The sequence below is a fragment of the Anomalospiza imberbis genome, chromosome Z, assembly GCF_031753505.1.
Source record: "Anomalospiza imberbis isolate Cuckoo-Finch-1a 21T00152 chromosome Z, ASM3175350v1, whole genome shotgun sequence".
NCBI lineage: Eukaryota > Metazoa > Chordata > Aves > Passeriformes > Viduidae > Anomalospiza > Anomalospiza imberbis.
Window position 1 is genome coordinate 63,845,601 of NC_089721.1, and position 27,636 is coordinate 63,873,236.

General features: G+C 39.0%; 1 protein-coding gene across 3 annotated transcripts in view; it reads left to right on the plus strand.

The window, feature by feature from the left end:
• ROR2 (receptor tyrosine kinase like orphan receptor 2) overlaps positions 1–7,026 on the plus strand; it is a 144,549-nt gene extending 137,523 nt beyond the window's left edge. For all 3 annotated transcript variants that reach the window (XM_068177433.1, XM_068177435.1, XM_068177434.1), the window contains exons 8-9: positions 681–883; positions 3,934–7,026. In XM_068177433.1, coding sequence (XP_068033534.1) covers positions 681–883; positions 3,934–5,376 — 1,646 coding nt within the window. In that variant the 3' untranslated portion in view covers positions 5,377–7,026. The remainder of the gene's footprint in view (positions 1–680; positions 884–3,933) is intronic.
• The last annotated feature ends 20,610 nt before the right edge of the window (positions 7,027–27,636 follow it).

Below are 27,636 nucleotides of genomic sequence, written 5' to 3' on the forward strand. Positions count from 1 at the left end.
CCAGGCAGTTCCTGCGAACATTTTTGACATCACTAGGCTTCCTAAAGTCTCTAAATATTAAGTGAAAAAGTATTTTAGGAAGGTTCCAGACCTAAGTGTATTGATGGCTCTTTCATGTCTTTCTCACTCTAACATAAAAGCTCTGCAATTCTATTAAGTACAGGACAAATAAAATCTCTACCAATGAGATGTGAGAAGTAGCACCAGTAGAGGTAAAGAATGGGCCAAGTGTTGATGAAATGGCTGAATCTGTGAGAGTGGGTCAGACTGTGTTGTTGTGCTGGGTCACATTGAGTTCACTGGTTTATATATTGTGATAGAGACTGCTCACTTGTTTTTATACCCTGAACAGGATAATGCAATTATACCCTGGTCTGTGTTCTACAGTTTCCTCAACTGGAAGTCTCAAAAATAAAGTAAAATTAATCACATACTGTTACAGCCCACACATTAAATGTGGGGCTCCTAGTTTATCTTCATACAGTCATTGCTATGTCCATTCAAGCTTTTAGCTTTTTTGAAATATGTAATGGAAAATTATGAAGAAAGGGGAGAGGGTAATGTGACTTATGTTTTCAGGGCATAGTTTACTTTTGATTAAAAATACAGTGTTAATAATCATTTGTGTTACTGTCAAAAAGTTTAAAAATACTTACTGTAAGCACTTCTGTCCTTGACAGGTCCACGTGACAACAGCAAAATGGGAATCCTCTACATTCTTGTTCCCAGCATAGCCATCCCTCTGGTGATAGCCTGCCTTTTCTTCCTGGTCTGCATGTGCAGAAACAAGCAGAAGGCATCAGCTGCTACACCACAGCGCCGCCAGCTGATGGCATCTCCCAGCCAAGACATGGAAATGCCACTCATTAATCAACACAAACAGGTATTTCTTACACAGTTTGCTTAGGCCCACATATTTCAAAGTGCAATGATTTTCAGCATCTCAGGATGTCTGTGTTCAAATTGAGCCATGTTGTTGGGGACCTAATTTTTCATAGTGTGCAGGCAATCTACTTTGGGGAAAACCAGGTCTTTCACTTTGTAGGTGTATCTAGAAATCCTGACCTTGGACAACAGCTTTCAGTACACAGTGTTTAATGGCATTTGTCCTTACCCATCCATCGCCATTCTGCCTGTTGTCTAAGTGACTGGAAAAGTGGTTATTTCCAATCCAGTCTTCAGCCTACAGCTCATTTTTGCTCCTGGTAATGATGTGGCCTGTTTGCCTGTTTAAAGCATGATATACCCAGGGGTTTCTTGTTCTAATCCTTCAGCTCTAGACCTCTGGTGTTATTATCCATAAGTGAGTTGAGACCTGAGATGGCATGCAACATGTTTCCAAGGCTGTGAATCACAAAGGATGGTGGAAGGAAAATGGCTTCGAACTCATGTCTACATATGTCAGCTCCTGCATAGGATTTTCTGGGTCAGCTTAATTGATCTCTGCACTAAAATTCTGTTTGGAGCTAATGTTGAATTTTTAATCACAACATTTACAAGATGCAAGCTCTAAAAAACAATGCTTACTTTGGAAGTTGGCAACATCTGTTCAGGAAATTGTAGAGTATTTGAAGAATATTACCAATTGTAACTAATTGCAATGATCTTGTGAGTTAATTAGAATATTTGAAGGAAATTTTCCAGCCCACTCTATTGGCTGTTAGACACTAAAATCAGAGGTTGTTCCCAAATCACCTGCTTAAACATCTTCCCAGCCTGCCCTGCTCCCTCATGCTGTGCTGCCCTGTATGTGAAGCTGTGCCAGCTGCACTTCATTTGGTCGGGGACCCCTCCATCCCATGCTGGTCAGGTGTTATGGTTTGACACTGGCGCGATGCTAGCGCCCCCATGAAAATGTATTTTTCTAAATAATTGCTGTGAGATGTGGTCAGGAACAGAGCAGAGCAGGCCTAAGCTTAGTAACAAAGAAAATAACTTTATTAAACTACTACTACTATAAAAACTACAAACACTAAATCCTGGATGAAGACTTTCCAAAACACCCCTCCTCCTCCCACCTAATTTCTAATGAAACTTAACAGTGAGTCACCACCCAGGATCCTGATCAAGTTGCTACCTGTTAAATATTCAAATACTCAGTCTTTCAAGGGAGACAGGAGTCTCTCCTGTGCCACAGACCCCCCAGGAAACACAATTGCCACCCTTGTGTTTCCATGTCACACATGGCAACCACCCGGAGAAAATCTGCCATGGTGACACTCTCCTTTCCATGTCACAGTGCTCTCACCACCGTGCATGGACAGACTGCTCACAGGGCTCTTTTAAGGATGCTTTGCCATGGACCAAAAGAGACAACAGTTCAGTTTTTCATTTTGGGACTACAGTCTCCCCCATTTTCCCCTGGGGCTGAGGGTCTAAGAACAGAGGTCTTCTTCTCCTTTTCTTCTTCCTTGAAGATAGAGGGCTTTTCCACACTTTCTCTAACTCTCTTCTGTTTTCTCTACTCTTCTGCTGGTAATCACTGAAACAGGTTTTTTGGCACACTAACGCACCACCCTAAATGTAGCTTTTGTTAGGAGAATTTGGTTCAGTCTATGGCTAACAAGAAAAGTCCAGCCACAAGCCACTCCGTCATCTCTTTCCAGTTCAAGAATTTCCTCCTCCATCATCTCGGATCTCAGACTGTCTCTTTTACTTCAAATTAAGGAGGAGTAATATTTTACAAAGCCTTCATTTCTCAGGAAAGGGTTAAAAGCTCAGACTCCCTGGACGGCTGATATCTCTGCCCAGCAGCCGATTCCCAAGGCCAAGGCTGGGCGCCTTCCCCCCGCCCCTTCTCCTCCGCGCCGGCAAAGCTACAGGTGCCGTCCGGACTCTCTTGTCTCTTCCCTCTTGGGGGGGAATGACAAAGACATCTCCGCTTCTCTCCACCCTTCCATCCACAGGAGCTGGCTCGGTTCCAGTCCTTCTACCCCTCAGCTCACCTCGATCAGGCCTCATGGCTTCCCCTCCCCCACCCAGCCCCATGGCTGGGCAGGGGAGATCTGCACAGCACCCTGACCGGAACCAAAGACAGCGAGCTCTTGGGAGTTCCTGCTTTTAACCCCTGTGTTCTCAGAGGCATATCCATACCTACAGTGGTCACTTCAGGTGCCAATATCCAAACTTGACCACTGATTGGTTTGACTCAACTTCTTGAAAAAATCACTTCTATGTCAAACCACGACATCAGGACAGACCCATTACATCACCATCACAAACTGTCTTGCTTTCCTTTCCAGCTGCAGAGGGAGGGCTCTGGGGATTTCCCTCTCTTGGGTTTGCAATCTTTTTCTTCAAGTACCAGAGAGAAATTCCTTCTCCTTTATTTTCCAATTCCACCCCCATCTTTATCAAAGCTAGCTCAAGGTTCCTCAGCAGTGGTACTGTACACTGCTGCCCATGGCCAGGGGCCATTCGTATAGTGTAACATAGAAGAAAGGGCATTATCTGGTACTACAGAGCTGAAAGAGAGAGATTTTGTTCCTGCTTCTGCTGGAAAGGGTGTTTCACTTCACTCTGAGACTGCCACCTCCTCAGCCTCCTTGATTTTCTGACAGACGTCTGCTGGGTAGCTCAGGGATGGTCTGCAGGGAAAGAACAGATGCAGTTAAGAGATGTCATTGCTTGCCAGATTTACTCTGAACCCAGTATTAATTTAGCTTGCAGGAAGTGTGGCCACTCCTTTATAAAAATAATTATATCCATTATCCTGCAGTATAATTCAATTTATACTTCTCACAATAGTGTAACTCATTTCAAGGTTAATTGTGAAATCAATATACTGATGTGAATACACAAAAAGCCAGAAAAATCCTTTTGGCACAATTTATCTTCCATTTGGAGATCTAACCACTGGGAGATTTTCTTTAATAAGAGATCCTGTTCAGTAAACATTGTGATTTTTTACTGACTGTCTTTTCTTCATTTCAGGCTAAGCTTAAAGAAATTAATCTGTCCACTGTGAGATTTATGGAGGAACTAGGAGAGGAGAGGTTTGGAAAAGTCTACAAGGGGCATCTCTTTGGTACAGCACCAGGTGAACAGACACAAGCCGTTGCCATTAAGACACTTAAAGACAAAGCGGAACTGGCTCTTCGAGAAGAATTTAAACACGAGGCAATGATGAGATCACGATTACAGCACCCGAACATAGTTTGTTTGCTGGGAATAGTGACAAAGGAACAACCTGTAAGTATGATATTTAGTTACTGTTCCCACAGTGATCTCCATGAATTCTTGGTGATGAGATCTCCCCACTCGGATGTTGGCAGCACTGATGATGACAAGACAGTAAAATCCACTCTGGAACCAGCAGACTTTTTTCACATTGTGACTCAGATAGCTGCAGGAATGGAATATCTTTCTAGCCACCATGTTGTCCACAAGGACTTGGCCACTAGAAATATACTGGTGTTTGATAAACTGAATGTGAAAATATCTGATTTAGGTCTTTTCAGGGAAGTTTATGCTGCTGATTATTACAAGCTGATGGGAAATTCCCTTCTTCCTATCCGGTGGATGTCCCCTGAGGCTATTATGTATGGCAAGTTTTCTATTGATTCAGATATATGGTCATACGGAGTTGTGTTGTGGGAAGTTTTCAGCTATGGCCTGCAGCCTTACTGTGGTTATTCCAATCAGGATGTCATTGAGATGATCAGGAACCGACAAGTTTTGCCATGTCCCGATGACTGCCCCACATGGATATACACTTTGATGTTGGAGTGTTGGAATGAATTTCCCAACAGAAGACCAAGATTTAAAGACATACATAACAGACTAAGAACATGGGGGAACCTGTCTAATTACAACAGCTCAGCGCAAACTTCTGGGGCAAGCAATACCACACAAACAAGTTCTCTCAGCACAAGCCCTGTTAGCAATGTCAGCAATGCTAGATACATTGGACCAAAGCAGAAAACGCCAGCCTTCCCTCAACCTCAGTTCATACAAATGAAAGGCCAGTTGAGACCAATGGTCCCGCCTCCTCAGCTCTACATTCCAGTCAATGGTTATCAGCCAATGCCTGCCTATGGTACTTATTTGCCAAATTTTTATCCTGTCCAAATTCCAATGCAAATGGCTCCTCAGCAAATACCTCCCCAGATCATTCCCAAACCAGCCTCCCACCACAGCGGGAGTGGATCTACCAGCACAGGCTATGTAACAACAGCACCTTCCAATGCGTCGGTGGCTGACAGGGCTGCTCTGCTGTCAGAAGGCACAGATGACACACACAATGGAGCGGAAGATATCGCCCAGAACCCTGTCCAGGAGGAGGAGGAGGAAGAAGGTTCTGTGCCTGAAACAGAATTGCTGGGTGATAATGACACACTTCAGATGGATGAAGCAGAAATTCAATCAGAAGCCTAAGGAATTTGGCCTCATTGCTAAGAATTCCACATCGCTTCCATGCATGGAGATGGTAGATCCTTAGGCTTAATAGAGTGATTTTGATCTGACTCAAAGAAACAAAACTAAAAAAAGGGCATCATCCATTTAAAAGTGCAGCAGTAATGACATACTAAGTTTAATTACCATTGCTACCAGCATATTTTACAAATATGGTGATATAGACTTGGTGGGTTTAATCTTTTTTTACTGTCCTACAGTTCTTGAGAGAAGCTGCTTTTTAAATATGTACTGTTGCTGTGCAACATGTTGCAGAGTAGCATTGCACATCATGTATATCATGATATATGAGTGTAATGTTAGTGAATTATGCTTTAACCAGTAACACAAAAAAGAATCCACCTATGGTTGCAAAATTGCTCTAAGCATAATGAAGTGCCCTGGATGTGATGGACAGCTTAGTTTGTAGTATTTATCTCTTCAACGTAATGGACACAAGATTGTTGTTTGTTTTTGGAGTCTGAAAAACTAGGTTGAGAATAATAATCTGTGTTTGTATTACAATAAGAAGAAAAGGGGGAAACTGAACATAAAACTGACTGTGCTGAGTAAGACAATGGGTCTGTCCAGCCCACTAGCATGTCTTGAAAGACCATCGATAATGCCTGCCAAGGGATGGACTGCAAGGGCAATTTCCCTCGCAGAAATTTCCCAGGGTATGGCCCCAGCCTCCAGCAGTTTGTGGCTTAGGGCCTTACCAAGATAGAAGTGGAATTTTTTTCTGTTATATAGCCTTTGATGGAATTTTCTACCGTGAATTTATCCAAATGATTCTGAACTCACATAGAGCTAGAGTATCCACAACAGCTTGTGGAGTAACATAAGAGGAGAAAGGATTGTTTTCTTTCATCACTTTGGGTGAATGACTGACAGAAGCTTCCAAATGAGATCATCTGACTGCATTTGTGGATGAAAGTATTCCTTCTCTGCTGTGTATTTTCAACAGCAAACAGCCTTAATACACTGTTAACCAAAAATGGGGATATTGTAGGGGATATTATAGGTGTGCACTAACTTAATAAATCCAACTTTAATTGGTTATCAAGTATAGAAAAGGGCTCCACATGTGTGTTCCTATATTGTAAAAGTGTTGGGTTTTGTGCAGGGTTACAGACTTACTTGATTTGCCACAGTTACTGCTGGATTGCATGTTATACCATGTTTTTTTCCAACTTTGCAGTAAAAATTATCTTTGAACTTTAGAAGACCAAAATAAGCAATAATGTACAAGGTGCTGTTTTTGTGCTTCTATTTGTGGGACGAATCATGTACAAACCTTTAAATATAATTTATGTTTTACTACATTTTATATACATTTTTTCATTGAAATATTTTGGATTTTTGAATGAATGACTTTATAACTTAACCATTTACAATATTCACATGTGGTGCAATTCTATGGTATTGCTGCTCCATTTTGTTAAACATGCAGCAGGTCCATACATTTCATGACCCCTTTCTGTAATACAAGTGGTATACATTCTCACTGTAGCCAACTCACACTATAGCTATAAGTTCTACATCCAACACGGAGTATTCAATTAAGTGATGCAAAAAGTATGATGAAGTATGTTATCCTACAGGCACTGTTTTTGTTATGGTACTTTGCGGTACTTTTTTGTTGTGGTACTTTCTATAGAAATAGAAATGGCCTCAATTGCTTAAGTTACAGGTTTCACACTTTAAACTACAAGTTTTTATTTTATTACATTGGGATTCACTTGTAAGTCATGTATCATTGTGATCTACACCCTGTGTTCAAGGTATGGCAGCATTACTTATTTCTGGCATTTCACCTGGACTTGGAAATGCACTGGTAGGAATAAAATATGAAAGCTTTATTACTTGTGTTAATATAATGCAGCTTTGGGTGCTTTTACTAAATAAAAGATAAATTTAAAAAAAAGTGACATTTATTTATATGACGTTCTTTGTTTTTTTCTAGGTTTCCTTATCTCAGATAAATGAACTTGATTAATCAACTACACTGTCTTTCTTTGTTCCTTTGCTAACATACTTCAAAGTGGAGGCAAATGGTTCGGTTATACCACAGATTTGTCAGTGAGAGAAAAGATAAGTAAGCAAATATTCTATTCATTTGTTTACTGGCAGTCAGTGGAAGCTTCTGTACAGTGCTGTCTGAAGTTCAGCCTGTTTCTAGTAGTCAAAGAGCATTATGACTTTGTGTGCTTTGAATACGGTTTGGGAAACTCCTTATTCTCTTCTTTAAGCCTCATAAATTCACTACAGACAGAAAAAAAAGGGTTAGATTTCTGTACTGATTTTCCCATCCCCAGTTAATCTGGATGTGCGCTCAAAATGATGGTCGAGGAGCAATACATAATTTTCTAGGCCAGCCTTGGCAATACACACAGTACTGGAGAGAGATATTCCCCCTTTGTTGGTGTGGGTGAACTTATTTGAGCTGCCAAGATCCAGAATCATGATGGCATGCAAACACCTCCCATGCACTTCAGGTGAGCACCTCTGCCCAAGCACCACCACCAGCGTGTTAGTGGCTACTCTTAAGTCATATGGATTGGCAGTAACTTCTTGATCTGCAACTTCCCAGACTAGTCTCGCCTGTGATATCTGTAGTATCTGCTGCACAGTCCCAGCCAGTGTTAGAGTCTGCTTTTCCTCCCCAAGACTTGGAAGCAAGGGCAAGGGACATCAGGGAAGGGATGAGGAGGTAAGTGGATGGGACAAGATGGTAATGTGGCAATAAGTGAGGGAAGGGTTGGGGCTGGGTCCAAACAAAACCAGCACAAACAATACTGCTCACTTGGGCTTGCAAAAGTACTTCTTCCTGGCAGGTCTAGCAAAGCTGTGATTTTTCTTGAGGGCAGAACAGCTTTTATAGCAGCAAATACATGTCTGGATGGTCAGTAAAGGGCAGGGTGTTTTTGAGAAGACTGTGAGGTTGCTTCAAAAGTTTTCTCTTCCTTCTAGTACCCTACTCTGTCTATATGATTTTCATAAGGAGACTGGGTCTGACATTAGAAAAAGTGGATTGGGCGTTGATACTGTGCACAGCAGTCCAGTGGTGAGGCAGGAAGGTCCCTGTTTGGAAAAGCATATAGGGTAGGTGGAGAATGGATATGCAATCACAGGGCAGGAAAACTGAGTAATGGTTCCTAGTTATCGTGGTTTGACACGGAAGTGAATTTTTTCAGAAAGTTGTGGTCAAACCAGTCAGTGGTCAGGTTTGGATATTGGCACCTGGAGTGACCACTGAAGGCATGGACATGCCTCTGAGAACACAGGGGGTTAAAAGCAAGAACTCCCAGAGGAACTCTCTCTTTAATTCCGGTCCTCAGAGAGTGCAGACTCTCCTCTGCCCAGCCATGGGCTGGGTGGGGAAGGGGAAGCCATGTGGCCTGGCAGAGGTGGGCCAGGGGCTGAAGGATTGGAACCGGGCGGGCCCCCTGCGGACGGAAGGGTGGAGAGAAACGGAGATGCCTTTGTTCCCACCCCCAGAGGGAAAGAGAGAGCCTGAAGGCACCTGGAATTTGCCGGCAGAGGAGAAGGAGAAGCGGGGGTGGGGGGAGGTGCCCAGCCATGGGAGTTGGAGTTCTGGGCAGAGATTTCAGTCATCTGGGGAGTCCAAGACTTTTAACCCTTTCCTGGGAAATGAAAGCTTTGTGAAATATTACTCCTCCTTGATTTGAAGTAGAAGAGAGACAGTCTGGGACCTGAGATGTTAGAAGAATAAATTTTTAGGTGGGAGGAGATGATGGAGTGGCTTGTGGCCGGACTTTTCTTGATAGCCATAGACTGAACCAATTTCTCCTGCAACAGAGACTGCATTTTTAGGGGGATGCAATGGTGAGCCAAGAGGCCTGCTTCAATGACTACCAGCACAGGAATGGAGAGAACAGAGAAAAGCTGAGGAGGGTGTGGTGATGCCTTCTGTCTTCAGGAAGAAGATGATCTCTGTTCTTGAGACCCTCGGCCCCAGGGGAGGAAGGAAATGGGGGGGGGCTGTTGTCCCAAAAAGGAGAAGCTGTTGAACCTTCAGCCCCAGGGGAGGAAGAAAATAGGAAGGACTGTTGTCCCAAAATGAGAAGCTGAACTGTTGTTTCTTTTGGTCCTTGGCAAAGCATCCTTTAAGGAGCCCTGTGAGCAGTCTGTCCATGCACGGTGGTGAGAGCACTGTGACATGGAAAGGAGAGTGTCACCATGGCAGATTTTTTTCTCCGAGCGGTTGCCATGTGTGACATGGAAACAGAGGAGGCGGCAACTGCGTTTCCTGGGGGGTCTGTGGCACAGGAGAGACCCCTGTCTCCCTTGATGGACTGAGTATTGATTATCTGAAGGGTGATGACTTGATTAAGGGTCCAAGTTGTGTCTCACTGTGGTTTGCTGGAGTTTGGGTGGGGGTAGGAGGAATGTTTTGGAGGGTTTTGATTCTGGATTTAGTGTGTGTCTTTTATCATGGTAGTAGCTTAATAACATTCTTTCTCCTTTGTTTTTAAGCTTGGGCCTGCTCTGCTCTGTTCCTGATCGCATCTCACAGCATTTATTTGGAGAGGTGAATTTTCATGAGGGTGCTGGCATTGTGCCAGCATCAAACCTTGACGCTAGTCTGAATGGGGAAACTCACTATAGCTGTGTCACTAGCTCCGGTTTGACTTCTGTTCTGATATTGTCCAAGATCTACAATATTGCAGGATCTTCTGTTTTACCCACTGAAACTATAGGGAAGACAAAGCTATAAAGAGTGCAAAATAGGTAGCTGTATAAAAACTGAGGATTCACCCACAATGCTAGCTACAAACAGACATTATTATAAACTTGATAGGCAGGTTCATTCCTTCATCTAAACATCACTACTCTTAGTTTCATCTAGTGATTTCCTTAAAGACTTATCCAGAGGAACAAGCTCCCTGCTGAGATATGAATCCTTTGCTTTTGTATCTGCCATGGCTTTGAACATCACAGTGAGTCATAGGGAATTTTCTTCATGGTAACAGTACCTCAAACTTTTATTAGAGAGATGAATTGGATTTTTTTTCTCACTTACTATCTAAGGAGTTCATGAGATGTCACTGATTTTGTGTTCAGAGGAATCATCTCACTTCACCTATGTGGGAGTAAAGGGGAAAGGTCTGACACCTTCTGGAAGAGAGCTCAGCAACCTTTGCTGAGTTGGAGAATCTCAAAATATGTCAGACCTTGAGATGTTTGACAGAACAGATGTAATGAGGAGAAACATCCAGCTGAATAGAGAGTAGTATATTCAAATAAACCCTAAGTCATAGTTTTATTATGGGTAGAAAGTAATTCTGTTTCTAGACAGGCAAATGCTACTGCAAACTGTACTCCAAAACAGCATTTCAGTTACCGAAAATACAAAGAAAAAATCAACTGGCAAAACCATCCTCTTTTTGAGGAAAGGGACTATATACATATTGTAGGTGACAACAATGTATGTTCCTGTTCTGTGAATGAATCTATAAATATTAGTGAAATCCATGACTATCATCAAGTTTTGGGGATTTGCTCAAACAATGGAGAAATGAATAGCATATGGCACAAACAATGCCATGGCTCGGTGTATGATTTTTGGTTCCACCTTGCCAGAAAACTGAATTTAGTTTCTTGTTTGTCAAAACGGAACTTGTGTAGTCTTTGTTTTGCACAGCTTCCAGATATGACAAGTTTGGTCTCCTTCAATCACCAATATGAATTCTAAACAATCTAAGTACTATTAAGAAATACTAAATGTGTTCACTTGGCAAGATAAACCAAGTCTGTAATATCTGGGTCAGTCAGATCTTTCTCTAGACCAAAATGTACTGTGTCTACTGTGATAAAATATAGGAAAATTAGTTCAGCAGGATTTCCTTTCCAGAAGAATTCTCTAAAAACATTTTGCACCTACTGTTCCTGGCTTGTGCTATGACAGATGTTGTAAAGTTGTAGTGTCTGGACTCTTAACAATTTCTCCTTCTTAAACCCCCACACAGTGGGGATTCCTAGCACTGGGTTGCCACTGCAGAAGACTGGGCCACCTGGCTTGCTTTGTGACCTCAAATAAAAGGCAATCCCTGCATGTGTTTGTGTGCACATATGCCTGATTTTTCAAGAAAAAAATATCTGGAATATAAGGCTACAGCTCTGTGTTCGGGGTCAAATGAAATTAACAAACACATTTGCACTTATGTGCTGTTATCCCAGGGCTGTGTGAGATCTTGTGCAGCTCTGAATCTAAATCCAATGTCTCCTGGTGTGTACTGGGCACTGCTTCCACTCAGTCACACTCCTTGGGGCTGTGGCAAGAGCAGACTCCCAGGACAAACTGTATGTGAGGAATCCTGTAGCAGCATCCATGGAGCACTGCCTCCATGTAGAACTACAAAGAGGGTTTTTACTGCCACTGTGTCCCTCTTGTCCTATCCAGGCCCCATTTTTGATTAAAAAAATATGTTTCTAAGTCTTAGCTGAATAGCTCAAGATTGCACAAGCAGGGGGAAGTAATGCAACAGAGGTTATGGCAGGAGCTGGAAATAGTATGGGGTTCTGAGGGCTGTAAATCTCCAGGAGAGTCGGAATTTAAAATAATAAAATACTGAGGGAACGCAGAATCCCATGTAGCTACTTCTCATTTCTATTGATCTAAAAGAGGAACTTTACTTTATCTCGATTACAGTGTACCTGATGGTTTAACTGTCCTTTTTAAAACCTGTCTAAAACTGAAATAATCTATCTGTTCAGTAGGTTATTAACTTTAAAAGCAGTGGAATTAGAGGAGGGAATTTAAATTAAAATTACAACATTCATTTAGTTGAATACTTATTCCATACACCAAATAATAAAAAAACATCATGGAGAATTACAGAAAGTGTTTTTGTTGCTCCATATTTTGTATCTGTTACTGAAGAATATTTTTTTTTTGTAGCAGCCACTCTCCACATAGATTTCTTTCATATTTCTTTTCAAACTAATAAGCTAGTCACTGGAGATGTTTAGAGCTGCTGTAGTTTTGATTCATAACAATCAGTTTTTAAAATCTTATCAAGAAGTTTAATTCTTAGACTGCTTTAGAAGTAGCTATTTGATATCAACCAGCACTATGAAACAAAAGAAATTCCTTCCAGAATGACAATTAACAGACAGCAAATTAAATAAGTGAATCTCTAAGTAACTTAAAACCAGAAACATTTAAGGTACTATAATTTAATTTAGTTATAATATTACTTCAGCTGAGGCTGATTATTCTCAAATGTAGTCTGAGGCTTTACAGTTATGATAAAGATCATTGCTTTGCTCTGTTGTTAATCCTATGGATACATTTTCATAACTTGATGTGGTTTTCCTTTTAATTATTTTCATATCAGATTTAAGTATTTTTATGAGAATTAACCTGAGGTGGTGGAAGAAATATCTTGCAAAATGCTAGCAGCCATGTGCTTTTCATACCAAGGAAGGGATGCTGTGCTCCATTTTTGTTCTATCACCTTGTGTCCACACTAAATGCATGTCTCTTCAATGAGTCCTTCCCTTCCCAGCTCAGCTGATAATTTTACAACAAATTACTGCGGAAACCTTTAAAATTGTTTACTGCTAGCAATTGAGAGCACTGCGAATAAAAAATTTGTTTGTTTATGAAGGGAAGATATTTCATATGTCTTTGCTTCCTCTGTTCCTTATGCCTTTATTATATCCCTCTCCCTTGTCCTCTCTTAGGTATTTCTCAGAGGACAACCACAGCATTCACTATTACATCTCCTCTACTTGGAAATACTGTTTTCTTAAGGCAGACTAAAAGACAAAAAATATGTATTTATAAATACATATACCATATGAATTATCTCAGTCTTGACATTTTGAAAAGGCAGTGGAGTAAGAATTCTGTTCTGATATTGTCCAAGATCTACATTATTGCAGGGAATGTTTGCAGACTCAAACATTCCCAATTGAATGGGTGTGTGGATCTTTGGTTTTCAGCACAAGTTCACTCCTGACTTTGCTGTGGCCTGCAGTTTTGCATCCTATTAAGTGTAGGTGCTGGATGTTCATTGACATTTTCCCATGTCTTTCCTTGTAATTAGTGACTATTTTTGTGATTTCTTTATTTGTTCTTTTATCCAGTTACCTGCTGTAGCAGTCCTCTGCTGTTGGTGTCTGCTACTTTTGTGGAGACAGCTTCCCCAGTTTAAAAGGAGCAAATCCAACCAAACCAATGAGGAATTCATCTCCAAAATAGATGGAATGCTTTGAGCTCAGGGCTTTTCCTGCTCTGGGACACTCAGCAAAAGCCACAGCAGTGTGAATACTCCTTACTCTCCTCAGCCTCAAGCCAGTCATTTTGGCCAACTGTGTTGGAGGTGCTGAGACACTGAGATAGTGTTGCATGAGGGCAGGGGCCTGGGACTGAGTATTTTTCCTAATCATGTTTGTTCGAGGAATGGGGTTAATTCTGGACTGAATGCCCATGTCTATCACTTGGCATTGTGTGGGACCCCACGTAAGTTGTTTAGGTTTCTATTGTTTCTCCTGTAAACAGCAAAATTCTGGGTGCTTCTACAGGCATTTTCAAGGGAAACACATGGGGTACAAGGGAATTCTGACTGCAAGATGAGCACCCTGATTGTAGCTGAGGCTTCATGCAAGACATGTCACAAAGGCATTATGAAAGGCATCCTCTGTTCCGCAGAAGATCAGAGTATTAAGAGGCTGCTGGCACCCCTGGGTTTGGTGCAGGCTGCCTGGCTGTGGGTGCATCATGTGCAGATGTAGCACTTCCTCCGGGGTGCACTGGTCTGAAATGAGTGGTTACATCTTATAATGACAAATGGTTTTGAGGCCTGAACCAAAGCCAGTTGAAGTCATTGGGAAAAAATCTGCAGCTTCAAAGGGGTTTGGATTAAAGCCATAAGAAATTTTCACTTTGTTTTTTTAAATAAATACTCTCCAACTTGTAATCGACATTGTGCTCAAAGTATGGTTTTAAAAATCTTTCTTTGCTTTTAAAGCTTCTATATCAGATGGTAAAGAGAGTATGATTTTCTGAATAAATTAAAAAAATATGTGTTTTTTTTTTTTTTTCTTGTGGCAGTGTGACATTTTAATGCCTTAAATTGTTCTGTGCATACCAAAAAGTAGTCATGGTACATACTGTAATTTCTTGTAATCATTTTGTTCACTAGCCTGTGCCCTTGGGAAAAATATTTGCCAAAATAACATTCATGAAAACCTCTTTTTTTTTTTTTTCTGACTTTGCTTGGAAACCCACAAACCCACATACATATTCTCAATTACCTGATTTTAATAGGTGGGAGTTAATATACCTACCTTGTTCATGCATATTAAAATGTGCTAACATAAGAGGGTCTTTTGGAGGAGGGGGAGGGAGAGTTGGAATTCTGTCTCTTTGGAAGAAGTCCACCGCCAGTCTGAGGTGCATATCTGACAGACTATACCCAAGCAATGGAGATAATAAGGTTTTGCTTTGTCCCATGGCAGCATTTATTGAAAACAGACAACATCACAGGAGAGTCTGGGAGGACTCCAAGGACCCTGAGGGATAAAACAGTGGCCGCATCCCACACAAATATCTCCTGCCAGGCTGGACCCTCCCCTGCTGGTCTCTGGCTCCAGAGCCTTTATTCCTTTCTTCCAAGGGCCTTATAGCTGGTGTGTGTCCCATGGCACTGAGAGTTGAGCACTGTGAGGCCACCGTGTTCATGTAGCTCCTTGGAATGTGGTGGTGGGTGCTGACAGCTGCCCAGCACCGCAGCAAGGCGTCGTTTTGGGTGGGGATACAGACCCTGTCTCAGAGGCTCCTGAGATTTTACCTGGCCCACTCCAGGAAATGCACCCACAGTAAGAAGATGCTTGCCTTCATCCTGTTGGGAATTTGCTCTGCCAGCAAGTTTCAGGCAGGATTTTTAGTGCTTCCTCTCTCCAGGACAGAAGTACAGCCCTGCAAACCCATTCCTGCTGCTCGAGTACTTCTGCTTCTGGATGCTCCTGAAAGCAAGGAAACATGCCACAGCGAGGGGAGAAGACACTTTCTGGGGTCCCAGAAGACATTTTGTGCCAGTAAAATGCAGAGTTTAGATTAATTGATGATTTTTTAATAAAAATCAGTTTACATGATCTTTTTGTGAGTTTAATGCACAAGGTTCTTAGGCTAGCACTTAATGTGGACCTTACATTTGCCAAGGTTATTATCTTTGACTTGCAGTTTTCCAGGACACTGTTACCAATGTGTGGGCACATGTTCACCTAGTGTTTCTTCTAGATTGGTTTTGCTGTGAATACTGGGTTGCAAGTCAAGATTTTATATTTCTGCTAAGCCTTTGAGGAAATGCTAAACCTCTTCAATATTTTTTCACAGAAATTTCATTAAAGCCAGGATGATTTTAAGCATGACCTTGAAATTAATTGTCCATACATTAAATTCTTATTTAGATTCCTGCCTTGCAAATATGCATGTGCATACCTGTGTACTCTCACAGGGCTGAGCAGATTATTGAACGAATACATACTTGCAAAACTGGCCAATATTTTAAACTGTTTTAGAAGCTGTATTAAAAAAACTGAATGTAATTCTCACAAAACATAGTCTAATACAATTCTGTTTTGGTAAAGGATGCGCTTTCAGCACATTTTAAAAGGGATTTTAAAACTATTGCTTTTTAAAAATTATGTAAAAATTAAAAAATGTCCCTGGAAAAGTTTCAAGGAAAAGAGCTATAAGTTTCAAGAAAGGAATCCAGTGAACTATTGGCAAAGAATATCTTGTGTTTTGAGCAGTATACTGACATCTCACCTGGCATCATAAATTCTTATGAATAATGGAAATCGTAAATTTTTAACTTGGCCTTTTGCTTTTATACATCCTAGACTCTCTTATCAGTGCAGTTTTCTGCACTGATATTGACTAGAAGAGAAAAAAATTATATTTTGGAACCAACCTCAAGAATAATTTTCTTTTGTATTGCATTGTTTTGCTTAAGTCGTGGTCTCATCCCTGCAAGAAGACGGCAGTCACATTTGACAAAGCAAGTGAGAAGCAGCAGTGAACTGAGCTGATAAACTTTGTCAGAACTGTTCTGGTTTTGTTGAATTCAGGGAGAGATGCTCTATCCCCAATTCTTTAGAGTCAATCCTGACTGTCACAAGGTTTGGCATTTCTGGTCAATCAGATATAATTTGAAAATATTCCAATTTTGACAGCTGATTTTCCTTTATAAGAAAACTTAGTAGAGAGAAACTCTGCTGGTTAATATTATTGCAGTTCAATTTCTAGCTGGCAGCAAAAATCAAATAAACAAAAATCAGTGTAAAACTTGGTTTGGTCTTGGACTCTGACCTTGCCCTCTTCTTTGTCTTGGCTACAGCAGTACTTCAAAATGCGTATTTTCTAAGGGCCCACAGTTATTAAGACATCTTACATTTCAGGCTTACAGAAGTCTAGGTTGTATAAAAGTCTTGTTAGACAAGAGAAGTGAAATTTTCAGTTTATGCTAAACAGGAAAAAAACCTGGCATTTTAGAACTAAAATAACACTAAAAGATGTGATAAAGAATTAACCTTGGTGCTCTACCAAAACCGTGTGTGGGTTTTCATTTTTCATTTTTTCATTTCATTTTTCAAGAAAAGGGATTAGGAGGAAGGAGATTCCTCGTTATGTTTGGCATTTACTCTTTGCTATTCTTTTCCATATAAGCCCACATCTGGTAAGACTTGTAAGTATATGTTTAACATAAGACGAAAAATTAGTACTTGGAGCCAATTCTTGCCACTGATTCTAAACACAATCTTCAAAATTGAGACCTGTGATGTAATGAGAGGGGGCAATGTCCTAAGAGTCATATTTTAAAAATCTTCTCCATTACCTTGGAATGTTACTGAGGGTTACTGAATATTGCTGCCAGTGCAGAATTACATCTCACTAAAGGTAATGGCCATGCTTTCTTGGCCTTCCCTGTTTACTGTGTCACAGGTGGCAGCATGGGCCGTTGGTCACATAAGCAAACAGGATGAAAGAGGTGTGTAGCTAGCGACAGTGACGGCCTTTGTAGCAACATTTTATTCTTCTGCTGGCATCACTAGAGGATGTGATTGCAATCATAAGTGCAGCTTTGACCTGTGAATTTTTTGGCTGGACAGGATAAGCAATTCTGCTTATCAAATGAAGTAGGAATGTGGGTGTCTCTAAGTAGTTACTTCTGAAACATGAAGATGCAGTTGTAGCAACAAGGGAAAAGTTTCACTGAAACTATTTTTCATGGAAATACAGACATGTTTTGAACATTGTTATGTGTCTGCAGGGGCAGACTTTTGCAAGTATGCCTGCAACAGGACAGTTTAAGTAACTGTAGAAGCTACAAAGAAGACGTGATTCTGGAAATCATAAATCACAGAAACACTTTTAAGAAATATACCAGCTCATTTTGCAAGTGTGAGATAGGATAAGCGATATACCTTGTGAAATATTTCATGATTGTATTTTTGAAGTTCAGTTGGCACATGTACTTCCAATTGAGAACTTAAAACTTCTGCAGTATGGTGTTCCATAATGGGATGAAGGCACTTATATAATTATGCATCATTGTGCCTTAATCTACCAGCAGATCCTTAGTAAGTTTTCTAACAGACCAAAGTTCATGCATTATTCTCAGCAGCTTAAGCCTATTGTCAGTAATCCTGAAACTAGACATTGTTGGTAAAAACAATTAAATAAATATTTATATGTTGTCAATTGATTTCGCAATCTTTATGAAAAAGAACACTTGGAACCTCTAGATTTAATAAAATGAAGGGCACTGAACAAGGCAGATGCTTTTTGGAATATCCCAGAGTTGTGATAGTAAGACAGATTTGCCCATATGTTTCATTTCACACTTTCTCAATGGTTTTTATTGATTTGGTTAAAGTGTTGTATGAGCATAGCATTGCCAACAGCAGAGTACTAAGATGTGTTACCCATGATGGCACTGTAACTATGAGTTTATTTGGAATCCTTTGTTATGAAACAAAACATCTTGTGTTGACAATTGTATTACAACCTTATGGAAAACTAGGTAACTGTGTTGATCGTTTACTGCCTAGTTTATCTCCTCTATAATGAAGCTCTTTTCTTGGGTAACACTTGCTTGAGCAGTAATTTTGATTTACCCGTACACCAGTCTTCCAGTCTTCCACCTCTGCACCTTGTATCTCATGCTAGTGGCAGTGGTCTGTTATTGCAGATGACACTTTGGTATATATTCACCTTTATTGCTAGTCCCATAAATTTCATTAGCATCTATGTGCGCATTTTACAATCCACATATAATCTATTATAGTTGATGTTTCTTCTTCAGTTTTCCTTGTATCTCAGTTAGATTTACTTATAAAGCATTTTTTTACCATTTACCTCTGTTTAATTAAAGAATTTGTGTTTCTGCATCTTGATGATACACATTCTCTGGTGACAAAGGAACATTCTGTTTAAGCAGTTTCAGTACACATAGAAAATATAACTAAAATACAATGAAAATGTAATCTAAAAGAATACACAGGGATATCAATACTCATTCCTATATAGGTAATATTTTTTAAAAACTGAAATGCACTTACAGTGGTGTCATATTCACTTGTAACTCTTGGTTTAGATCCGCCTTCTTGCTAAAATACTGTGAAATAAGTGGAATATGTTGCTCCTTCTTTATATTCATGTCCTCTTTAGTTTTGGAAAAGGTCACTCTTACATTCACATCAGAGATAAGTGTGAGATGCTCTGCTTTTTCAACATAATCATTAAATACCATATAATGACCTTGGTGACACTATTGCACAGAAACGTTCCCCTTCAGCATTATCATGGTCAGAAAAAGCAAAGGTGCAGTGTTTGTCAACTTCCACAGATGGAAGCTTTAATTAAAGTGCTTATCTGTTACACTAAATAAATCTTCCAAATAAACAGATACTGACTCATCAATGCTTTCTGCAAGTATAAGAATTTTTCATGCCTACATTCACAAAGCTTTTATTTTTCCCATTATCCATAAATGAGTCTTGCATTTAAATGAGGTAATTCTCTAGAGAGGGACAAAGGAACTTAAAAAACTTTGTTTTCTTTTATGCTCCATTAAGTCAATGTTTTCCTTCCCTCCTCCCTCTCTCCTTTAAAAAGCAAGTAAATGTTTATTTTGGAGCAAAAAAGGAAGGTAGCCCCTCTACCACACTTTTTTCTTTTTTACTTCTATTTTTCTGGTGCATAGGGTCAGGGGAAGCAAAGTTGCCTTTTGCTTTTTGGTCTGGGGTCATAAAATACTCATCAAGTAGGCATAAACCAGCTAAGAAAAACAAACCTTTTAAGAGTATGCTGTCTGGACTCTGTGCATTAGTATTTTGTGCTTTCAGCTGTTGACTGTGAAATGCCTGCTCATGTGTAGAAAAATAAGGGTGCAGGAGAATTAACTCCACATTTCCCCAAACCTTTTTAAAATGAGAATACTTTAGGGAATTCACTCAGACTGAGGAAGCTGTTTGTCTTTTTGTGGAAAGTCTGTCAGTAATTCCAAAACTTCCCTGAAATTTCAAAAACCAGCTGGATAAAAATTTTAAGCTCTATGGAGTCTAAAACCTTATTGAAGTCTAAGAATGATCTTGCGTGTTAAATTTAAATCTAGTTAGTGTGGATCTAGATAATTTTTGTTTTGCATTCTGTTTTCTATATGTTCAATAGATCTGCAACCCCCATGGTTAGCCTTAGCAAACCTTTTTACAATTAAAACACTGAAGCTCCATGCAAAAGAACGTTTAAATTTGCAGTTGCAGGTTTAAATCTGTGTATTATATATCAGTTTCTTTAAAATAATTCTGAAGAGATGAGTGGTATCTGAAATTTAATTTATGTTGGTTTCCAACATTTCACTGTAGCATTTCATTCTCAGCACTTGTTTGTTGTTCTGACAAAATTTTACAAAGTTTTTACAAACTTAGCTTTTCAGGCTTATATATTCCTTTCATGTTCTGTGTGGTAAAATAAAAAAAAAACCAGCCTAGCAGGTGTTAGAAAAAATAGATGAGTCGAGCAGAGGCAAGTTCCTAAACTAATCATAATAGTGGTCTCCAGAGTTTAGTGTAGACCACCGGATAGTACCTCTAGATAGTTGAGCATGTAGCAGAAAGTCTAACACAAGAAGCCTCCTACTCAAGTTCAAATCCTCTGAACTTTGTTTAATTATAATTTAAAACTGTATTTGAAAAACGAAAGTTATGTTTTCATAATTTGTAATTTCCTGTTTCAACCTGAATATTCTGCATGGCTGCCCCAGCTGAACAGCTTGGATATTTAGCCTGTTGCCTTTGCTTTCTGACATTGCACTAAAGACTTGCAAATATCCATATGGTTATAAAAAATTGGCAGTCCCATATTCAGATGTAGTTTATTCTTTTTTCTTTCTCGTTTCAAAGGATTGGATTTTACCAGAAAAGCAAACTATGTTACAAACTGTAACTTCTGATATGTGCTTCATGTTTTATCTTCCAATGTCTCTTTTTAAACATTGTGCATTTTTTTACAAGTTTAGTAACTATATTTTGTGTGTTTGGTATTTTTCTTTTCAGTATGAAGATGTCATAGTTTTTCATAGAAAGTGCAACATATTTGCTTTCATTCATGCATGACTGGCTTTTTGTTGTCTTAAACATAATTACTGGAAGTTTTTCGGTGGTATAAGACTGAGACTGTAGATCACTGCTCAGATCTAGAATGCTTTAAAATTTGTTTTTATAATATGAGCTTAATGCATAAGTTTAAATTTCAGAGGTGTTACAAACTTGTATGCTCTCACTGCATATAAACTTGGGTTTTACGTAAGTCTGATAGAGGAGTTCCACACAATTCTGAAATGCATTTTCTGTTTAAATGAAACCTTGAGAATCCTGCTTTGATGCATTAATTTCTTCCAGTGCCTGATTTTGAGAGTCATATAAGGATGATGATTTATAACGTAGTTCATTTAATGTGATTAATTTCTTAGTAGTCTCAGAGCACTTTATAGTTGGAGAATTATACTTCAAATTAATTTAAAAATTAAACAGTAAAGTAGTGACAATCATCTGCAATTCATCAAGTATAAAAAGCTCTCATCTAAGAAATAATGTATAACTGTCTGAGAGAGGATCACCAAAACACTGAGTAAATATGCATTACTGTCCTGTCATTGCATAGGCTTGTAATAACAAGAATGTTTAATTTTGAAGCTGACAGCATTTCCACTGCAACAGATAAGGGCATTGTGGCCAATGTCATATCCATGGGAACATAGATAGTCATGTCCTCTTCTTTATTCACACAGGTTAGACACCAAAGTGAGTTGTGGCTCCTTGTGGGAGGAGCTATAGAGGAGATATATGTCATCTCCATGTCCTCTCTGAGGCAAGTGATGACATTTTGCATGCCACCATAGCTTTATTTACAGGGAGATTAAATAGAAAAACAAAACATGTCAAGAAGAAATGCAATAATGAATTGAGAAGGAAATGCCAGACAGCAAGTAAGAGAGTAGTGAGGAAGAGTGAGGCATTGTCTATAAAAGAAGTGTGAATATGGAAAATTGGCAAGCTTTCCAAGGCAAAATTAAATTTGTTGTACTTTCCGCTCTGTTAACCTTATACAACCGACACATCTGGGAGGGTGGAATCCAGCTCTCCTCCCTTTCTTCCCTATCAACAAAACAGTTTGACAATTTCCATTTAGGTCTGTGTGTGTATTCCCTCTGACGACATTGCAGTTGCACAGCCACTACTAATGACGTAATCTGAATACCATGGTTCTGTTTAGGTGTTATTAACCATCTAATTTGTCTTGCAGAATTGTTATTACTGCTGATGATGTACTTGAGTTCCTTGAATATGGGTCCATTAATATAGCTACAAAATTGTCCTTTGACTCAAGCTGACCTCGGAAATCTTCATTGACTTCACTGTGTTAATGGTACTAAGATTTAATTTTTAATGGGTTGTGGGAGCTACAGTTTTACCAAGTCTCACACATAATATCTGGCAGAATTATGAAACCTGAATAAAATAAACTGTTGGTACTTAATCCTTCAAAGACAGCTTGGTAAACAAGACTTAACAGGATTTTCAAACTCAGACCCAAGAAAGTTCCTTTGAATCAACTTCATTTTTTCAAATCTTGTCATTTTCAGCAGTTTCTGTTTCTGTATGCTTAGGGCTATCAACACAAGAAACTCCAGGTAGCCAGTTCTCTTACCCAATCCATGAGCCATCTCAGTCCATGTGGTCAAGAGAATGGATCCAATGTCTGGAAATTATGCTGAGTGTTGTAGGAATCCTTTGCATGTACAGATCTGGGGCCACATCTAAGGCAAGGCAGGAAAGTTTCTTGAGGACATATCAGGGATAACGTTTTGACAGCAGGTGTTACTATAGTAATTGAATAATGGGTGGGAGATTTTGACCAGAAAACAATGCTCTTTGCAACAGATGTATAGCAGCAGCAAAATATACAAATGGGAAGCATGCTTATGTGAACCTTTGCTACAAAGGAATATACATTACATATTCTGAAAGGAAGACAGCATAAACTTTTGTACTTCGTCAGCACTTAATTTTATAGTCTCATTAATTTTTATGTGACTGGAATAACACTTCACTTCTTCTATCAGGAAAAAAGTCAACAATAGCCACCTACAACAGGTCCAATTTTGATAGTGATGTGAAAGATGATACTGGAGCAAATATTTCCATAGGCTTATGGTATGGAGAACCATATGTAAGCTGTGACCCATGTTAAGAAGCAAATGATTTGTGTCAGAGTAAAACTGACTCATGTCAGCTCTTGAATTAGCGTGACTTGGGCTAGGCCTGGATGGATAGTTTTCATTCAACACTTTGCTGTTTGCAACCTTGCTATTGAGATCACAGAGTCTCTGGAAACAACAGCATGCAATAAAGGTGGTAAGAGCACTTGGGTAGGAACTTAGGGCTGTATAGTCTGCTAATGTACCACATGCTTGAGACCAAGTTAACAGGGGCTGGGACACCACCTTGTTTATTGTCTGAGACACTCCCAGCAGTGGGTTAATTGTTGATGCTTCTGTGTTTCTTCATATTATGATCGACCTACAGTAAATGAGAGTTTCACACAGTCAGAATAACTGCTGTCTTCCACAAGAACTCTTCCAAAGTCCCTCTGAAAAGTCCGCTATGCTTTATAGCACAGGTATTGCAGCAGCATCAAAGCACAAAACAACATTTAAGTAGCCAGAGGAATTTAAATAGTACAGTTTGAATGAGGTCCATGCAGCAATATGTTAGCAGTAGCTTGCACGTCAAGTGGCTTTTATTTAGATAATCACTCAATTCGTTGGTCTTGACATTGTCTGTAGAGGATTCTTGAGCAAGTGAAATATAATGCAGAAGTGTAAGAGAGCAATATCTATTCTAGAAAGAATCAGAAATGTAGCAAAATGGCCTGTTGCTTCTGAGAGTGGGATGGAGCAGTTACTGAAATGTTTGCTGGATTAGATTGCCCCCAGGCAATTCTATTTAATTTCTTTTGAAATGAGTTAATGGTGCTGAACTCCACTGTCATCGTTTGCTAGCATTCACATGCTGAAGGATATCAAAGGATAACTGTAAAAAAAAGGAAATAATTCAAACCCTTGCACACATAGATTCAAAGTGGAATATAGAGATTAACTTCATTGACTCACAATAATGCTAAAAAGAGCTGCATGATTAAATCCTCAAGTATTACTGTTATTCCATCATAAACACACACTGGGGTTTCCTGGAGCTTATCACCTGTATTCTTTTGTAAGTGTAGTTTAGCAAGTGGTTATAGGTCAGAGATATGGGATCTGTCAGTTTCCTACAGCCAAAATATTATGGCTAGAGGGAAGAGGACAGAAAAAAGATTCAGCCCGTGTTTCAAATTCTCATGGACTGCAAGTGGACTTAGAACACAAAAATATCCAAACCCCCTTGCAGAATAACACACTATCATCTTCTTCTGAGCTATGTATGAGGTAACTAATTCTTGCCTAAGTTTCTGTGGCAAAAGCTGTTTTCAGACTTCTTTTGTGCTTTCTCATTTTCCAATTATACTTAATTGACATTGTATTGGATAATGGAAAAAGTTAAATCTGGTATTTCATCATTGTGGTAATGTGTTATTTTTTAATTATTGTCGTTAGTTTGGGATTTAAATTTGCATTTTAATAAGTTTAATTAAGCAATCTGTATTTATTTATATATTTATTTTCAGTACAATCAGTTTGTGATTTTCAAAAAAGTACTGGGGAAATAAACTAAATTCCACCTAGCAGTCCAGGTGAAAACAAATGCTGCTGTTGTGCAATGAATTTTAAAAGAAGCACAGTATCTTTCTGTATAAATGTGAACATGAAGGAAGATCTAAAAATACTTTGTATATACAGTCCACACAGCGTACAGAAACATCAGCCACTGAGTTTTGGTCGACTAATTGAAAATATTTGACTATAAGACATTACCAAAGGAGTTCACTTCTTCATAAGCAACAAACTTTTTGGTGTAGGAAACAAAGCTGTCTTGAGCCACATTCCTCAGATTTCTTCATATACAGAACTGTGTGAAATATTTAAGACTGCCTTGCAATTAATAACTTTTCCACCAGATGGCACAAGAAATCAATCTTTCTCTACCCATACTAGGCGAGTTAATTCCTGTATTTTGATTCCGACAGACATGTATGCCCTAATAGCCTACTAAGCAATTACAATATAATGTTCCCAGCTGAGAGCTTGGAATTTGTTATTGTACATTAATAACTGAGAGATAAGCATGTGGCAAGGGGAGCACTCCTTGTTTGTTGATGAGGGAACACAGAATAGTATTGCTGTAGCTGAATTGTTTTTAACTAATATACATAAATATTCATGGAACTTACATGAATTAAAACACAAAGGCATCTGTTACACCATGAGGGACTTAATGCTGCAATGGGCACTTAATGCTCAATTAGAAAATGACATCTAAAAAAACCCTCTCAAACCAATCTCTCTTCATGTGGCTAAGATACTAAAATTTGAAATAAATCCCTAGTGGAGTCCTCTGAAATATTAAGCATAATAAGTTTATGCATCATAAGTTTATGAGGGAATAAAAAAGATTAAGGGATAGGTAGTACCTGTTTCAATCCAAATTCTTTGTAAGTTCCACTGAAAGATACTTTCTTGACTGGCTATGATGAAATTTCTTGATTTTCCTTGTCAGATAAAGTTTGAAGGAACAATAAAGAATATGATAAGAGTATAATTTACAACTGGCAAACTGCAAGCATGGCCTAAATGACATCTATGAGAAATCACAGTGGATTGTGATCAAGCTTTGTCCAGTCTTTCTGAAGTGGACAGTCTGAGCCTTCTCCTCAGAGACAGATAATCACTGGACTATTTGCTGGTATATTGTTGCCTTGCAGGTTGGCCTTCACTTCTGCATATTCCAGGATGTGAAAGGACTTTTTTTTTTTTTAAACAGGAAACACTAGAGCATCAAAATTTTATTGTAACTATTCTAACTGAAAAAAAAAGTCATTTTGGCAAGGGAACAAATCCACCTCCTTTTTGTTCTGTGATCCAGGAGCAAGGTATTTTATTTTTTTCCAGTCCTGCTGGTATTGCTGGTCTGTTTGCACAGTCTGAGAGGACCGCAAGCCCATACCATACCAGCACATACTAAAAATGTATGTGTCTCTAGAAATCAATTTTGTCATGGCTTATATCTGACCACTATGGTGTCATATTTTGAGATGCATAAATAAAATTTAAAGATTCATCCTCTGAAGTATAATAATTCACTTACTATTCCTTTTTTGAAATAAGAAAATTTAGACTTTAGTCTCCTAGTGAGAAGCATTACCATGTATATTATTACAAATATGCTCAATTATGCTTGTTTTAGGTAAATTGCCAGTCTAAAGAGGATTTATGAGAAAGTAAATGCAGGACATGCCTGAACAAAAGCAAATGCAGTGAAATGTTTCAGTTTATTAAAATCTCTAGATCTTTTGAATTCTGAATTACATTACATTAATTACAGAGTCATTAGACATGTTTTGTTTTATTACAAATCCTGAAATTCTTTCAGTTCTTTGGACATAGTCATTTTGTTTTGATAAATTTACAGTAAGTAAATATCAGCACTGGACAAAAAGCCAAGACAAAACCATCTTGCCACAAGAATGGCATTCAGTGCTTAAATTTGATTTAAATTATAGTTGTGGTGAAATTAATTTTCACTGCAGTTTTATAATATTGTAGTGCTTTGGACTTGGGTGCCTTACTCTATCTCCTGGGATCTCAAGGAACTTTACAATTAAACCTTGGGATTGGGATGTGAAGCGTCAAAAGTCACAATGAATGTAGATGAAATAATTTGCCTTGCTTTAAATGAAAACATCTCTGTGTGCCTTCCCATAATATTTACTGTCTCCTCCTGTGAAGGTGATGACTTGAAAAACACAATTTTTTTTTTTAGCAATACTCTACAGAGTCATAGTTAGCTGTCTTACTCTTTATTCCAGTGTTGTGAAGATTTTAATTTCTAAGTACAATTTATAACTTTTTTTTTAATCTGGATTTTTATAACCCATCAAACAGATAACATTTATTGCATACTTAAGTGACTGACAGAATTTTCTAATACTTCAGAGCCTCTAGATACCCAAATAATATAGTCTTAGTGAACCATAGCTGTTCTCAGAACATATCAATTGTGTTTAAAATACAGATTGCTTAAGTGAGTGGTTGACTACAGGTCAGGCCCACCCCAGATCTCATTCTTTCACCAATTTTTTTTTTTGCTATGTCTCTCAGGTTATTTAGATTTTTCTGCCTTTTACCAACTCTATTCTTTAGTATGAAGGGCATGTCACAGCCCTCAGACTTTCCCCACTACATTTATTACACTGAAAGCAGTCTTTCTACAGCCAACAGCTTCTGACTTCTTTTAGTTTGAAGATGTGTGTGTGTGGGGGTGGTGGTGGGGTGTTTTTTCCCCTCTTTGTTCATTCTAGTAGGGATTTGCTGTGGTGGCTGAGCTTTGGTGCATTCATGCTGAACTCTACTTGCAAGGAGTTTGTTTACAAGAGGGTGTAGTTAGACTCTAGATGTGAGATCCTTTAATGGTGAATACCGGCCCAAGCTTATGGAAGGATTTCACCAAATCTCTGAATATTTTTCTTTGCTGGAACCTGACCAA